Genomic DNA, 12,477 nt, shown 5'->3' with positions numbered 1-12,477 from the left:
GCAGCATTATTTTACATGCATTTCCTTCTCAATTAATGAACTATCTCATTCCAGAATTTATTATAAATAATGGGATTATGAACTTTAACAACATTATAAAATTTACTGACATTAAGGTCATCTACCATAACTGTTAAAATAATTAGAAACTATTGAATCCATGTATGATGTCCATTTTACATTATGACATAAAAAGGTGTTCCCTATAGTTGTGCTAATTCAGTTACAAATATTAACAGTAGTTTCTTCGACTCTTGCTTAGAGATTTCTAAGTCAAAATCTACAAATAACGAGAAACATTTTAAACCAGGCCATACTATTCTGCACTCCAGGCTGGTGTGTACAATACTTATTGTGCCAATGAGCAAACGATTTGTAAGATTCACAAGTCAGAAGAACACAGAAAACTTATCTTCAATTGTTGGAGCAAGTACAGCAGTTAGTCACCCCGGGCTGAGTGCTGCAAGATATTCTATTCTCACTGCTCCAATAATATTTAGTCATCTCTTTCCACCCAGAAAAGCTTTCTATTCCATCTCCACTAAGCTTAGAGGGAATGTTATCAAAGAAGGTGCTGAAATATTTCAAGCAGAACCAGTATCCCAGCTGTGGGTCCCACAGCTAGTAGACAACCACAGTCATGTGTTGGAAGTTCAGGTGTTGAACCAGCTGGCAAGCCACATGTATCAATATTCTTGAAACTAATTAAATTAAAAGGCATTTGGACAATGCCCTTAATTTGACTAACTTGCAGTCAGCCGTGAAGTTGTCAGGCAGTTGGGTTAGATGATCATGGCAGGTCCCTTCCAACTGAAATATGCTATTCTATTCTGACTCACATAATTATAAAGGGGAATTTAAAGGAATGTTTTTTTCCTCTCTTCAGTACAGGAATAAAGAATATCCTAACAACTACATGACAAAGTGACTTAGAAACACAAAAATGTAAATGAATTTGAAGTGACTTTAGTGACAGAATTTAATGTCTTAACAGCTAAAAACATTTTAAGAACTCATGAGCACACAGTATCTTGGGAAGCCATAGCAAGTGATCTATAGCCTTAGGTAGAAGCTCATTATAGTACAAGTATTTTAAACAGTGAGACAAACAGTCCCCAATATGAAATTGTTGGAAGATTTTTGTTAATCCTACAGTTGCTATCACCAATTTCAATTACTGCAATAATCACACATGCAAAACTAGTTCAGAAACCTTCCCTGTCACCCTCATTTCTCCTCCACTTTCTCCTGCAGGGACAGTGATAGTCCCACAGGAATTAAGCCATTACTACCTCCCAGTAGGTGGTAAATGCTGCATTCCACATACTTGAGCACACTAATACTGTCCCTAAACAGGAGTTAAAGTCCTGTGTTGTGCTGAAAAAAGTTAGATATTTCCCTGCCTCAATATAGAGTACATTTCAGTGTCTGAAGTAACAGAGGGGGACTCCTGGAATTCTACGAAATTTGTTTAAATGGATACTCACATAGAGGCAAGAGAACATGAAATCCCAGGGATTTTTTATGCTGAAAGGAGCATGCAGAATTCCCACTGCCCCCTTACCTCTCACTGCCACTCTCAACACAGCTAGGTACAGTATTTCAGCTAAACAACTAACCTTAACATACCTGTACAGAAAGCTGACATAATGCAACAATATCAGCATGAAATATACAGGCAAAGTTTCAATTTTATGCTTAAAGTACAGAGCGCTCTTTTTAAGGACTGAAAAATTATATGTATTTGTTTTCTCCTCCCTTATTTAAAATATGCTTTGAATCACAGATGTGGTAGTTTCTGGGTTAAAAGAATGACAGAAAACATATGATTAATTTTCTAATGCAACTTTAAACAATCTCCAAATTAACTTAATCTATGATGTATAGCTTTCACTTCTCTATCTCTGTTATGGATGGCAGGGGCAGGGGCCAGACATGGAAGATCCAGTCAAGGTAATGTAAAAGAAAAAAAAGAAAGAAAAACCAAAACAAAGCTAAACACCCCCAAAACCAAAAAAACCAGGTTTTCCAAAGTTTCCAGACAGGTAACTGTATATATGATAAATGATGTAATGAGAAAGAAGCCCCAAACACTGGGTCTAAAATGGATTTGAAATTAGTCTGTGGCCATTAGCAGTTCAGTATCTTCTTTTACTTTTTCACATTGTTGTCATATTACTACATAGCACTGAGAAAACACCATCCTAGCAGAAACATTACTAGAATGGGATTCCTCACATATATGCCCAGTCTTACTACAATTCTTCTTGTTGTAAAAAAGCAGTAGGCATAAATCCATTTCAGCATTCCAACCAAATGGCAAAGAATACACTTCAAAATCATAACTCAAAGTTACATAAAAATTCTCGTACAACTAACCTATATCACAGCAGCATACATGCTTAAGCTAGGATGGCTCAACAACACATGACTTTTCAGTTAGCTATACATTCTTATTAAAAGTGCACATGTGAAGTTTTTTTCCTTTTACAGGCAAAAGTGCACTTGACTTCTTGCAGAAATGTAAAAATTATTGAAGCAATTTCTATTTATGGAAAGATGCATAAGATTTTAATCTCCCAAAACTCATAAATAGCTTAGAGCTGTAGGGCATCACAAGTTGCTAAGATGAGGAATGGCAGGGAGGAGCTGCTAAGGATGCCTCACTCAACCTTATTCCTTACTCCAGAGCAGTTAAGAACTCTCACTGCAATGATACACTATAATCATATACATTTTCAGTAAGATAACACATATATTTTCAACTTCAATTATTTACCAAGACAATCATATGAACCCAGGCATAAAAAATTAAAAATAAAATTGTTTCAAAATAAAATCCAATTACTATCCTACAAATTAAATTCTGAGGTGAAATGAAACATGTTTTAAAAAGCACCTGGTAGCTTTTATTTTCCTTCTTTTTACTATGCAATTGCTCTTAGAAGATGTTATGGTACATAGCTTTAAATCACTATCAAACACAAGGCAAGGCATAAATGTAACAGTTGCACTCCAAATATACTTGTGGTTAGTATCAGCCCCCTAGATTTACAAAACAAAATAAAATTAATCAATAGATAATCAAAAATCCTTACCGCTTTGTACCCCGTATCTGTTTTGCATGCTTTTCTCCCTGAAAACATTAGGATTCCTTGCCAGGATAGCCTGCAGCAAGACTGGTATATCTCCCTCTGGATCATCACTGCCAAGGTTATCTTTCAACTCTCTGGAATTGTGGAAGTAAGCAAATAAAGAGGCAAATGCATTTTCAAATTATAAGAAACTATGAGTCAAGTAAAAAAAAAACAAAAGCCAAAAAAACCAAAAAAAACCAAAACCAAAATGAAAGAAGACAATTTACTGTTAAAATATAGAAAAAATCAAGTCTGCAAAGCACTGCTTCCTGCCTCTAGTTTTTTTCACTCTCATCCTTAAGGAAGAAATATTCCTACAAGTCCTCACAGTCCTTTTCTGTTACTAAGCTCTTACATATATGTGGCTGTCAGTTTAAGACCATCATAGGAAGTTTCTTAGGCACATTTTTATATCATGATCTTCTCTATAATAAAGAATGTTTTGGCATAACATCTAGAACATATTACTGCAGGACTGAAAATAACATATGTATAAATGTATAACATTCAGGTTTCAACTCAATGCTTTGAAAATCTTTTTATTTTGAAAGGGGAAATTGGCATATCTTTGAGATCACAGGATTCCCTCTGAACCTTAAAGAAATGCAATGGATTTTCTATAAATGCATCTGTGCACTCACTTCTTGTACGCTTTGAGGACTTTTAAAAGCTACTTCCACTTGAACAAAACAAGTAAGGAAACTACAAGGCTGTCAACATAAAACAATTCAAAGGACACCAGGGAGAAATGAAAAAAAAATAACAAAAAGAGAATACATTAGCATACTTGATGGCTCAATTGTTAAACTACTTAAGTTCAATACCTAATTAGAATTGACACAGGTGTCAAAAATTTTCCTCTGGATATGTAATTTGCGCATTAATCACTGACATTGAACGCCAATTAGTATTGCACAATCAACACCACGAAGTCTGTACTCTTACCTATCATGAAGGCAATAACCATCAGATCTGTACAATAACCCCCACAGTTATGCATAAGGGCTGATGGACAATTATTAATGTTGTCTGACTGAAACATTTGACTCTTATATTGCAGCCACTTGCTAAGGAAAAAGCCTACATATTCTAATTTTCATATTCTCACATCCTTCTTAATCCAGTTAATATTGATTTCAAGGAGTAAGGATGGTGATCTGATGTAGAAGTTCAAAATACATACATGTGATCTGTTGACACCTGATTGAGACTGTGAACGAGCTGTGAAACCAGATTTTCATCCCTGCAAGCCAGAAGGCAGTTCACCTCTTCAGCTATCCGTCCATTGAAAAGCAGGCTTTTTGTTGTGGTAGCAGGTAAGGGTGATGGAAGAGGCAGCTGGTTCAAAACTGTTATTAGAAGACAGCAAGAACTTCAGAATCAATTAATGAGATGCAAACATACAAATGTGGACACCCCCTTCCTCTCTCATAAGATTATGAAAGAAAACCTGACAACTAGATATTAACACAGGGATTACATTTTTTAAATTCTTAAATTCACACAAAGAAATACATACATCCCCACTCACATACTCACACTGGACTCTCTAAATATCCAAGAATATTAAGGTCTTTATTATGTTATGCCACCTTTCTCCTGGAGCCAAAAGCATGGATAAAAAAAAGGAAATGCAAAATTTTTGTAACTAGATGCAGTACTATAAGGGCATTTCAGTTTTCTACTCTGATCTCAACATTTAATCAGTGATATACCACTTTGTAAGATCTTTAAGGAAAAACAAAAAAAAAACCCAACTCATCCAAAACACCAAACAACCCAACAGTCAATTTAACCCACTAATTAAATTCTCAGTTTATTCTTCTCTTCTTGTATTTATTCCTACGTAAACTATCTTCTCAAGACAGGCCTAGTATTGTTGGTTGGTGTGTTCAATTCAATCAGAAAAACTTACTCACAAATCTCATGAGAAGATTTAGTGAAAACACTACTTCAATCAGATTATAAGCACACTTGAATTTCAAAGGGCATTCTTACGTCTTCAGACATAACAAGGAGGTGTATATATAAGAAGGCCTGACCAGATGATTGTAGAGCTACACTGAACAGAGGAGGATATGCCAGGAAAGGCCAAAAGGCTAGATACAGAGTAAGGTCAGTTCAGCTGGTTTAGAAAACAAGCTGACTCTGACTAATTAAATAAGTGGAGTGATCCCATCATTTTTACCCCTTATAACATAAATCACTGCTGTACTTAGAAATAAAGTGCAATTCAAATAAAAGTGTGTAATATATTAAAATTGCTAGCTTTCATTACTTACATCAGATTACCTTGAATGTGCTTGAAACTTGAAAAAATTAGCAAAATCAGCAGAATATATTGATTAAAGTACTGTAAATTTATCTAGCCTACTATACTGCCTTCAGACATCACATCATCCATGTTTTCAGGGTAACTGGTCTTGTCCATTCCAGTTCAGTGTTTAAGAAGCTCTTGCACTAGAGTCTGATCAGTGACTTCCACCATTTAGGTAACCTCAACTGCAAATGGAAAACTGTCCATGGCCAGAAACCTACTATGTGCATCCTGATGCTATTAAACATACATGGTCACACATAAGATACACATTTAAGTACACAACCTGCATCCCCCACTTCAATATTTTAGAATATACCAGAAGGACATGAAGTGGGTTTTTCCTTCAATACATCTGCTTTTTTTTACTATGAGCAATTAAATTCAATTGCTGGATATATACTTCCAGTGTTTCCTGGAAAGCCTCCAAATTTCAACAGTGTAACAACAGAAGTGCTTGGAAGAAGCACCTAAGGTCACTGAGTCCAATTATCCTCAGACAGACAACTAAGCTACAAAATCTTTCTTACACATTATATGAACAAGAACACCTCTTTGTCCCAATTACTCTTACTGCAATGGTTGTTCTAGGACCTCATTATATAATAATAAATCTCCTTTTAGTTTTCACTAGAAAGTATTTTTTCGTCACACAATGATTTGGCTTTGTGTCAATATCAGCTTGTAATGTGCATAGTTATTTTTTCCTTGCATTTTGTCTTCGTGACGTACTTTAAGTAAGCACACACACCTCATATGCTCCTTTTGCAGGCTGAACAGCAAAGAAAAAAGACTCAAGTTCAACTGTTTATTTTTATTCTAGCAGTCATTTTGTGCACCTATTAACTAGTTCAGAATTAATGAATTAGGTTTCAAGTAAATTCAGTATATTCTATAACTCTATCGATTAGTTGCACATCAGTCTAATCCTGTGTCTCTGTCTTTTCAGTGAAGATGGTGAGATGCATGTTTTAGAAGTACTTTATTTGTGTGGTACCCAGGTATGTTACTAAATGATATTGCAAACAAATAATGAACTTCTATATTTAGTTTCAGGTTTCCTTAAGGGGTTTTTTTAAGCTGCATTTCACTTTATGCTTAAATATGCATGGTTTTCTTGGACAGACTTCTACAATTTAAGCAATAATAAAGCTAACATATTTAATGGCAAGTCTATTTTTAAACAGATTTAACTGTAAGAACTTTTAAAATAAAAACGTTTTTAGAATTTTGAAAATGTAGGTATTTATCAAAAAGGTAGAGAACATTATAGTAAAGATAAGAAAAAGATGAGTACTTACGGTCTGTAAGACTAGCAATCCCTGCAAGAGTAGTGATGGGAACATGAGGCATATCCCCATTCATCCTGAAGTTCTGGGAGAGTAGTGCCTACACAGATAGTTCAGTTCAGGTGCCAGCTATCATTACTTCCCATCTCCCAAGCACTAAACACAAAACAGAAAGAACAAAAGCAAATAAAATCTCTCAGTTTAATTCTTTAAAATTTTGCATTCATTAACATAAATAAAACAGACTATACTACTTTCAGCTGCATACCCAGTACATTTTTTCAACAGTATAGATTTTAGGTAATAGGTGGCATTAGCCAACTAAAAAGCAAGCTTCCTTCTGGTCTCAGAAGCAACCCCTTCATCAAAAATAAAGATACAAGATAAGGCAAATAAAAAAAAGTTTGGTCACGTTATACAATATGAACATGAAAACTGCTAACAAAATTCTGTTAGTTCATGCTGAAGTATGATAGCACTTAATGCATAACCAGTTTAAGTGATTAGCTATTAGATTCACTTCCCTGTTTTGCAGCAGGAGGCATGTTCATAAAGAGACTAGCAAAACTGAAAGGAGTAATTTACAGATTCAAAAATAAAGGAGCAAGCATATTGACAAATACAAACTCTAAGTACATTATAAAAGTAGTAGCTATTTCAAAATTGATTTGACAATATCCCTCCAATATATAATTCTGGTCAAACTACTACCAGAAATTCTAATTACTCCTCCTGTGGAAAAAACTAAGTTTTGCCACCACTGAACTAGCTCATTTATTTTCTGAAAAACAGCACACTTTATATTGAACTATAGAAAAAGGAATTAGTTCACTTGGATTTCACTAATTATAAACATCTCAAATGTAAGGAAGTCCACACTGCTAAAATAACCCCAAAAACTGCAGTTGCAAACCACCAAAAAGTTACAAACATCAGACATTTCAATCCCCTAGTATATAGTGAAATTGATATGATTTTTTCTGAAGACATTAAAGGAATTTGATATGTGGTTACCTGTTGTAGACAGGCACCTGTGTTGACAGTTTGGGAAATAGTAAAGAGTCTTTATATAGGTATTTCTCTTATCTACTGGAATGCTGAAATCATGATTTACTTATACTTAATTTACAAGCCTACATTTTTGAGAATTATGTATAAAATATATACAACCCATGAGATCTTTGTAATTTTTAAGAATTGCATATAAAATACATACAAGTCAAGAGATCCTTATCATGTCCTTAGTAACATTTCTTAGAAACATTCATTCTTATGCCACACCAACATGGCAACATATGGCAATATACAGCAATATATAGAGCATCACTGCTTACAAATACATAGAGACTCCAAGACAAGAAAAACAAGAGTTGTAAGTCTTTTTGTGCTCAAAGTTTTCATCAACCAGTGAAATTACCTTTTCAAAGTTTCCCTATCTGCACATTCTTTGAAAGAAATACTGAGGTTAAACAGAACTGACAGTGAGTTGACTTCCTTTGCTGCACCTGCCACAGTCTTATTCTGACCTAAATTCCTTTTTTAAAATTAAAAATATAATACATTGCAGATACAGAAATCTAGTCGGTAAGGAAAATGCTACAGACTACAGACAGATACTCCAGGTGGATTGCTGTGTTTGGGGTTTTTTTAAATCCAGGAGAAAACTTCACTCAGAGCAGTTTCAAGTACTACCCAAGAGTTTTTTATCCTGATTGAATACAAATACATATAGAATTTCAGTGGTTGCCTAGTTCCACAAATAAGCAATTCTTAAAAAGAAATTTTAAAAACCAATGAAAATACTCCAAGAGTCCCATAATGAGTCTGCAGCAACAAACCCACAGGAGATAACACTTCTAAAATCCAAGTTTTCACTGGAAGTCTATAAACTACAGAACACCTTTCACACATAAATTGTATTTACTATAAAAATGTCATGTCTGATGACTTCTCCTGACTGAGACTGCAACAAAGGAAAGGCCCCATCATTAGCCAGTATTATCAGAAATTTTTATATAGCACAGAAACAATGAAATATAAGAAAAAAAAGTCTATTCACTTTCACTTCCTCATCACGTGAGAAAGCTGTTAACATAGAAGCTGTCACTCCTAATTCAAGTTCATTCCTAATTCCTGCCCCAATAAAGAAAATTATACAGACATTTTATGGGGAAAATTCCTCCAAAACCAGACACTTAAAATTAGAAACCTTCTCTACAGATATATGATAAGAAACCTGAACCTGGCACAGTCCAGACCACAGAGCGGAGCAAGTGCAGTGAGCAGGGGAAAAGTAAACTTTCTTTGTAAGAGAAAAGGGGTTGGTTTGTTTAACTAACAAAACAAAGGTCAAGAGGGGATGTGGTTGCTCTCTCTAAGGAAGCCAAAGAAGGTTACAAAGGAAGAAAGCCACAGAGCAGTGCTAACACAACAGTAAATGGGCACATAAATGCAAGCAAGAAGAAAACCAGAACAGAGTTTTTCACTATCAGAGCTGCCAATTTCTTGAACAGCCTTGCATTAGTAGAAATAAGCAACACCACTTCTCCAAAGATGGATTGTACAGATGTTACAGAAGGGACAGTATGCGGTTGTCTGCACCAGCTGGAGGCCAAGCATGACAGTTCAAGAAGTCTATCTCTGACATTATGAAGTTTGTGTAAGCATGATGAAATGAATAAACAGATGAGAGTAAACAAGAAAGAAAGAGAGACTGATGGGATTAAGTGATGGGATTAGTTTACAAAACAAACACCATATGAAGAAATCACATAGTAATATCTGGGTACAAATACTACATCATTGTGTTGAGGGCAACATAGTATCTGTTATAAAATTGGCAAACAAGGTGGGATTCAATTCCAGAAGCAGAGACTGAGATTAAGTGAAACTACAATTCAAATTTGATGCTACTGAGAACATCAATAAGCTCACTCATTTAAAGATTTTAAAATCTCAAGCAGTTAGGGGAATAACGACTGACAGCTCAAGATGGTATAGGTTGTTCCATATGAAACATCAGTACAGCATGTAACAACAGCCTGACTTTCAAGACAAGGTTTGTTGGGGTTTTCTCCCCTACCTCCATTCCCCAAATGTAAGAACAGTTAAAAGCACTATTGTAGCAGCTCACAGTCAAGAAAAAGAATCATTTTCAATAGCTAAAATTTTTCCATTGCCAGGCTTGTTCAGTTAGTTATATTAGGTGAACTAAGGAAATCAAAGATCTGCACTAGAAGGCTTTTAACCAACGCATTAGATTGCAGTGTAGCAGTTCAGACAGAGTACAAGAAATCCAGTCTATATAAATATATGAGGTCTCATACATTCAGTATATAGGTATTTATGCTCTTGCTTTTTTGTAGGAGAGAACAGATACCACAGAAGACATTTTAGGGAGGAAGGAACTGCAGTGTACAAAGGAAGCAACACAAAGAACCCCTCAGTGAAAGGAAAACAGTGAAATGGCAGCATGTCTAAGATAAACGCATGAAAAAGTTATCATCATAATATACACTAACGCAGAAAAGCCAAGCCAACATAGCAAGGAAATTAATATTAAAAAACTTAAGGCTATGGTTAATAAGTACAAATATAAAGTGATATTTTTGCAAGTTATCCTTTTCCCCTTTTTTTTAAATTATCTATATTGCCCTTTACTGCAAAGGCAAAATTAAGGGAGGAAGAGAGGATGAAAGTAAGTTGGGAACAATTTAAGTACAGACATTGATGCCAGCAAAGAGAAACTACAAGCATAAAAGGAAAAAAAAAGATAACAACCCAAGCAAACAAAACAAAAATATTACCCTGTGAAAATAAAATAAGAAAAAGAAACAAATTGCAATTGTATTTTTTCAGATATTGCAGCATTTAACTATCAATTAAATTATGAGAGGACTCTGACCACTGGTTATCATATAAAGGTACAAGCTCTGCATTTATGAAACTTTCCACTAGGTTGAGAAACTATCGTATCTCTAACAAAATACTAGATCTTCCCCAGCTTTGCCATGTGCATGCATGAGAAGAATAAAAAAGCAAAGCAAAAGCAAAAATCTTTTTATGCTGTAATACAAAAAGGCTCAGCAAAAAAGCACAGATAAATAATCAGCCTCAGAATTGAGCAGTTTCCTATGTACATTTAAATGTTTCATTTCTCATTTCTAGGGTATTCTTTAACTTATTATATATTTGGATTTAAAACAATGTATCATATATAAGTGACTTGATATTTTCCAAGAAGTAAAAAAGTGGATTAAAATTAAATTTTAAAGAAAAGCTATGATATTAGATATCTATGCTTTTCTTTTTAAAATACATTCTATTAAGCAGAATACTTTAAATAGTCTTGTTTTATTTCTTTAGATTATGAAATCTTTATTTAGAATAAAAGTATCTTAAAAATCGGTTTCAGTTTCCTATATGTCGAGTAATATCATATACATACAACCACAGCCCCATGATCTTGATTTCTTCAGCTGTATGAGCAAATTAAACCAGTATAACTACGTATTAGCTACTTCATAATTTAGATGAAGACATTGAATTGGACATTTTCTTTTCTTTTAAATCAGCAAACCTGCAATCACAAATTTACGGATCTTTGTCTCATAGTCAGTTTTAAACTTCCACATTTCATAATAAACTACTTTTCTTGTTTGTTACTACAGGAATCTCTACTATCTATCAGTCCATAAATTAGCTTTTAAGAATTGCCCCAAGAATGAGAATCACAAAGAGAACCAATTAATATCCTTTAGTTCTTATTCAGGTAAGATCCTGTGACTGAGGTGCATCATACAGATTTATCCACAAGAGGGCAGATTTCTGGTTTCTATTCCAGAGCTACAGTTTTATACAATGACAGTAAGTTTGCAGAACTAAATGCTTTCAAAAATACTTCAAAAAACATAATAAAGAAGGATTTATAGTTGACATAATATAATACTTCCGTATTTGGGAAGGGACATTTATATTACAATATAAAGCATTTAAAGCTAATTCAATCTCAGAAAAAGAGATTGAGCATTACCGGCTGCCTGATGCAGCTGTCTAAGGTTAAAATAGTAACACAAGAAAACATGAAGCTACTGTATATTTATTTAAGCCAAAGAGGTGGTTGCAGCTTATGGGTGGAGGTGAAGGTAAAGGGGGGGGGCAAGCAAGGGAGTGTGTGTTTGTGTGTGTGTGTGTGTGCACCAGTGAAATCTGGATGTTTCATTCATAAAGTCATCAGGCAGCAGAAACAGTGATGCTGACAAAACAAGTGAAAAATGAGAAAGTCTGAGGTAAAGATTACCTAGCACAACTTCTAAACCAGTACTGGCATAATGTGTTTTCCTATAGTAGCTGATCAAATCATCACAAACTACAATCATTGTAAGAAAAAAAAAACTCAGTGAAAACTACTGTACTGTTCAACAGTAAATTGCTTATCAGTATAAAGCAATCTTTAGGGGAAAAAAATTAAAGCAGTCAGCGTCTTAATCTGTAACTACTACCATGTTCCTTTGGTCTCTGCTGCTCTAATTTGATAAACAATGACACTGATGTCTCTCCTGCCCATGTGATACCACAGGACATGAAGAGAGAAACCCCAGTACAAGCAATGGAAGTACAGACAGAATGAGACTGGTCTGTGGATTCAGCAAAAGACACCCCCCTAATGCAGGAGCACACTTACTTCTACTCATAAGTTGTGCCCTGCTCCTGTAATAACTCTTCCTGGGGGAAG

General features: G+C 34.7%; 1 protein-coding gene across 7 annotated transcripts in view; it reads right to left on the bottom strand.

Annotated features, from left to right (window-relative positions):
* The window catches only part of NIPBL (NIPBL cohesin loading factor), a 147,637-nt gene that overhangs the window by 86,178 nt on the left and 48,982 nt on the right, over positions 1-12,477 (bottom strand). For all 7 annotated transcript variants that reach the window (XM_063423963.1, XM_063423962.1, XM_063423961.1 and 4 more), the window contains 3 exons: positions 6,756-6,899; positions 4,321-4,486; positions 3,099-3,229 (listed from right to left, as the gene is read on the bottom strand). In XM_063423963.1, the coding sequence (XP_063280033.1) occupies positions 3,099-3,229; positions 4,321-4,486; positions 6,756-6,819 (361 nt within the window). In that variant the 5' untranslated portion in view covers positions 6,820-6,899. The remainder of the gene's footprint in view (positions 1-3,098; positions 3,230-4,320; positions 4,487-6,755; positions 6,900-12,477) is intronic.

The sequence above is a fragment of the Prinia subflava genome, chromosome Z (genome assembly GCF_021018805.1).
Source record: "Prinia subflava isolate CZ2003 ecotype Zambia chromosome Z, Cam_Psub_1.2, whole genome shotgun sequence".
In the NCBI taxonomy this organism is placed as follows: Eukaryota; Metazoa; Chordata; class Aves; order Passeriformes; family Cisticolidae; genus Prinia; species Prinia subflava.
This window is presented reverse-complemented; position numbering and strand designations above follow the sequence as displayed.